Source organism: Buceros rhinoceros, unplaced genomic scaffold (genome assembly GCF_000710305.1).
Source record: "Buceros rhinoceros silvestris isolate BGI_N320 unplaced genomic scaffold, ASM71030v1 scaffold3968, whole genome shotgun sequence".
NCBI lineage: Eukaryota > Metazoa > Chordata > Aves > Bucerotiformes > Bucerotidae > Buceros > Buceros rhinoceros.
In genome coordinates, this window is record NW_010427268.1 from 13,379 (window position 1) to 18,599 (window position 5,221).

A 5,221-nucleotide genomic window follows, 5' to 3' on the forward strand; every position below is an offset into this window, starting at 1 on the left:
GGGGGGGGGGGGGGGGCTGTTACACAGCGCCGAAATAAACCTACAGCTTTCCTCTCCTCATCGCAGCGTGCAGCAGAACGTTAATCACACACGTGTTTAATTCCAGCCATTAAGGCCTCCACTTCGCTAGTTTAGCAAAGGACAAGTCACAAATCCGTACTGTCATCCTACTCGGTCTTTTTTTCTATTTTTTTCCTGCATTTCTTAATTCCTATTTGGTTTTGAAGGATGCTGTCTACTGCTGTGAAAGAACCCAGATGGGAGAAAAAGCTGCTGGGGGGAGGAAGAGGCGACTCTCACCTGCAGTGCACCGTGATGGGATGGTTGCCCGTCTGCTGCTGCTGCTTTTGGACAGCCGCGATCAGGTCGATCATCCCTTTTCCTTCGGCAGGAATCCCGATTTCTGGCCACCCATGGAAATGGAACTGCCGGACAAGCCTGCTCTGCTTCTCCTGGTTACCCTGCGTGCAGGAAAACACCGGATTCACCCAAATGTTACTTCGAAATAGGAACACGCTTCTCACCTTAAACATTCAGAGCATAAATTTTGCACCGTTCTAGCAGAGGGGGCTGTTTGCAACCTGGTCCATAGGTCACACAGAGCTGATAGGTCTGAATTCCCCATCCACTCCGCTGATAGTTCACTCCTCTAATTTTCCTTCTGATTTGCACAGCTGTTTCACCAAGGATACACTTGAAGCCCATTCATCTGAGTTCCAACGAGTGAGGGCTTTCCTCTGCACAGGCCAAATCCAAAGTGCCATGAACACAACCCAATCCATGGCGGGCTCTTTAACTACGCCGAGATTTTCGCTTGCTGCTTCCCTGACTGCGTTACAACAGCGTACGGACACAACGTGAATATTCTGGCAGTTCCACCATATATCACTAATTTTTGCAAGCACAGAATGTTGAAAACATGAGGGCTCTGCTGGTGCTCGGTGCTTTCAACGTGTCCACCAAGGGGACCTCTGGTGAACATGTTTGATGGGAAGACTCTGTTTTGTTCTGGAAGCCTGGAAGATGTCAATATTATGAGAAAAACAGGCTCGGCCGTTCCTCCTTCCTCCCGGCTCTGCAGGAGATCTTTTAACATAATATTCCTTCAAACACCACTGACGTGGTCTAGCTGGACTCAGGCACAACACAGAATTTACCCAGATTTCCTAGATCCGCAGCAGCAAACGCTTCTAACCACGCTGTATTGCAGTGCAAAAACATCACTGCTTGGGTACTACCTAAAATGCTGTCACTTGAGTTTCAAATATGTGACAGAAGCCACCACACTGACAAGGACCCTCTGCGTCATGGAGCACGGGGTGGATTCACCCCTCACCCACCACCCTCCATCCTATGGAAGCCAGAATTTACCCAGATTTCCTAGATCCGCAGCAGCAAACGCTTCTAACCACGCTGTATTGCAGTGCAAAAACATCACTGCTTGGGTACTACCTAAAATGCTGTCACTTGAGTTTCAAATATGTGACAGAAGCCACCACACTGACAAGGACCCTCTGCGTCATGGAGCACGGGGTGTATTCACCCCTCACCCACCACCCTCCATCCTATGGAAGCACACACTGCTCAGAAGGTAAATCCTTTTGCTTTGCATGTGCCAGCTCTTTAGGTGCATAAATTATATGCAATGCAATAAGTGGTTAGCAAATTATATTCTTAACTGCAAGTAATTTGTTGCTTTTTGAAAGGAGCAAAGCAGATCCTGAAGGAAGGATGCAGTGAGCGAGGAGCTGCACACCCCAAAAGATCAGAAATAGGTTTGAGTAGATCAAGCCTGAGGCAGAGCAGCGTAAAGGAAGAGCTGGGAGGCGGACCAGTGCGTGTACTGGAAAACGCTTCACGAGGTTTAAAAATCTCAAATTAAGTTTTCTTTTATAGTTATGTGGGTGATGGCGGAAAATACAAAAACAGCAGCAACAACAAAAACATAAAAAACATCCCAGACCTGCACTGATCGAGGATGTGTTTTACTGACCAGAACTTTCACGGGGCTTTGAGTAAAAAGCTCCTCTTGATACAGCGTCGGACGTTGAGGAACCACATTTATATTACAATAGAAATTCCAGCATTTAAGTCACATTTTCATATTTGTAAATGCCATCAAATGCCAAAAACCTCCCGGAATTTAAGAACGTTACCGGGTTGTACGTGACGACAAAGTCCCGGACGCTTATGGCATCTAACAGACTGTCACTCTTGATCTCAACGGTGATCTCTCCGTGAGTCACGGAGCCCTCTGATGGCCAGTACTGGCAGCATTTCTCCTGCAAAATCGAGTCAGAATGGTAAACACACCTTGACATTTTTTCCAGTTACCCACATTGTCACGAATCCCTGATATGGGAAGTGCCGTATGATAATAATCATGAAAAGGTTAATACACCAAAATACGATCATAAAATACTTTCATAATAGAAACCATGAAGATGAAAAGGGTTTAGGAGTCACGGATGGCAAATACAGCTTTAAAACAGATTAGACTAAAATAAATAACTCCTGAAAGCCAGGCAGGGTTGTGAGAGAGCCTCCCAAAAGCACTGTTCTGCATCACTGGAACACCCCAAGTGTAGTGTTGACCCCTCCACCATCCAACGGCAGGTTCAGAATAAGCTACTGGAGCTTGCACTGGTAGAACAGGGAGGGGCTTTCTCCAGCTGTTCCAAATCCCAAACCGCCGTTCCACGTCTGGCACCCCTATAGATTTTGTGCTTTTAATGAGAACTGAGCCCTTTTGCAAACCATAATTTTCAGTAGTTTTGGTGGGTTTTCTGACAATTTACGCACAAGCAGCCACACTGGCCCACACCAAATGGCGAAGGAAGCCCGCTGTAGGAAAGGGGAAAAAACCTCCTTTTGCTAGAACTTGGAGGCAACAAATAGTTCAACATTAATGCTCATATTTTACCAGCGTTACCAGCTCTGCTCTGGAGCCAGCCGCTGTAGAACACGTACCTGCTCCCTCTCCTGAACTTCCGTGAGCATAACGATGGTGTGGCACTTCCACTCCCACACCATCCGCCAAAAATCCTCCACCGTGTGCGGGAGCGGTCCCTGGGTGGCGATGAAGTAATCCTTCTGCCGATAGCCCTGTGGAGACACGAGGGGGGCTGCTCACAGCGTGACACGCAAGGATGAGGATGGCAGCTGATGGAGATCACTGCTCAAACTGGTGCTTCCCATGAGCCCCACTGCTTCACCGTGTGATGGGTACTGCACGTCTGGGCCCCCCGAACCTGCATGATTCTTGCTTGTTGCAAGAAACATGGGAAATAACACCCCAAATTCACAACCCTGAGTTGTACTTCATGATTTTTTTACAGTCACGGCTGAAGGGATGAAATTCTGCGGTAATGGGTAACTGAAAGGGCTTCTCAACGCGGTTATACCCGCTGCAGCCATCAGCTTTACTGTACAATTAACATCTAACTCAGTTTGAGCTACAGCTCTAGTGACACACGGATGTGATCTTTGCTGCTGCAGCGGCCACAATCCGCCGTCACCAATAGGGTTTCACTGCTTCAGGATAGGATTAACTCTCATATTTAAAGGAAAACAAGACACAGTGAAAGGTGTTGCCCAGGTTGAGGCAGGAAGCCCGGAAGAAAGTCCGGAATTAGCACAGGTAAACCCTGTGACAGCCTTTCCCTGGGCTAAACATGGACTTTTCCCTTTCCCCAGAACAGATTTACACCCGTTGACTGAACGTGGGTAACGGACCAGTTGGACATCAGCTGTACAGCCGACTTGTTTCACTGCCTCTTTGTCAGAATAATCAAAGCATTCATTTATAAATCTAACAACAACACAGGGGTTTAAACGACACAACCATTTAAACTGAAATCGAAAAACACCGAGTAATTATTGGGAAACTCTCCTAAGCCAAACCCAAACAAAAAAGCTGACGTTCTTCATGAGCCACGTTGATTGCGTCTCGTAAAGACTTATCAGCAACAGCAAAATATCTGAGTAGCAGCTTAAATACATGAAATTTTTCATACGTACGTCTATGAAGGAGGCATTGATGTAGTCTGTGAACTCCTGCCCTCTTTTCATCGACAGAATCACTCTGTTAAAATCGTCTGGAATAAAAAAAAAGTCAGCGTGACTTTTGTTAACTGTCTCCTGATGGCTCCACTACGACATTTGTGAAAGAACAAACCCAAACAAATCCGTTATCTGAAAGCCAAAGGGCCTCTCAAAGACCTTATCCAGGATTTAGGAAGCGTGTGGAGGAGGGCAACAGTTTTTCTGCTGTTATTTTTCCATTCCCACAGAACATGGGCAGCCAGACCTGGAAGTTCCATTGTCAGGCGCAGCCGCGACAGTGCTGCTCCAGAGCGTGCAAAGAATCACGCGGAAAATGTGTGAAACCGCTGAATTATTTAATTTAGCGCTGAAAAATCACAGATTGTGATTCGTTTTACGTGGATAAAGTCAAAAAGTTGACTTGATAAGACACTACAAGGGTTTACACTTTGTGAGGAGCTTTGATACGAGACGTGGTGTGGTCCGCACCACGACACAGCCAGGAGCTAAGCAGGGGTTTATAGCACCGGCGTCTCTTACAGGGGATGATCTGGATGACTCTCGCCTTCTTCATGTTCGCCGGGAGATTGCCGGTCCGCATGTTTTCCTTCATTATTCGAACGTTTGTTAACTTCTGTAATTAAACACACGAATGAGGGTGAGAAGCTGGAATGGATGCCGTTCATGCTCCCCATGCCCTGTGCTCAAGAAGGTTCAGCTACAAAGCAGTAACACTCAAAGCACGACTGATTTTCCACAAAAATTGCCTATAAAAATTAATTGGGAATAATAGTCACATAATTTTTTTCTGCTGATAAATATTTCAGAGTCTGGACACACTCCCAAGGCCTATCAATAAAGTTTACAGGCTGAAAACTGACAGCGGATTTGAATATTTTGGGTTCACTGCCTTTACAGGACACATTTGGACTGTCCAAGTGTGGCTTTTAGAAGCACAGAGCACCCCGTTCCCTTTCAAAGGGTCCGAGTTTATCTTAGAGTTGACATTTGGAAAGACACTTCCAGCTTTTGCCAGGGAAGGGACCAATATTCCGTATTGTTTATTCCCTTTGTGCTGGCAGCGTTCCCAGGACAAACACTGCTCTTGCCCTGCGGTTTTTTTAGAGCATCGTGACATACCCGTGAGATAACCCAACAATAAAGTACAGGCGGATTT

General features: G+C 46.4%; 1 protein-coding gene across 1 annotated transcript in view; it reads right to left on the reverse strand.

Moving 5' to 3' along the window:
- LOC104498426 (receptor-type tyrosine-protein phosphatase epsilon-like) overlaps nt 1-4,678 on the reverse strand; it is a gene marked incomplete at its 5' end in the record, with an annotated part of 10,149 nt that extends 5,471 nt beyond the window's left edge. The window contains 5 exons of the mRNA XM_010141803.1: nt 301-461; nt 2,157-2,282; nt 2,971-3,105; nt 4,021-4,097; nt 4,585-4,678. Of these exons, the coding sequence (XP_010140105.1) occupies nt 301-461; nt 2,157-2,282; nt 2,971-3,105; nt 4,021-4,097; nt 4,585-4,678 (593 nt within the window). The remainder of the gene's footprint in view (nt 1-300; nt 462-2,156; nt 2,283-2,970; nt 3,106-4,020; nt 4,098-4,584) is intronic.
- Between the last annotated feature and the right edge of the window lie 543 nt (nt 4,679-5,221).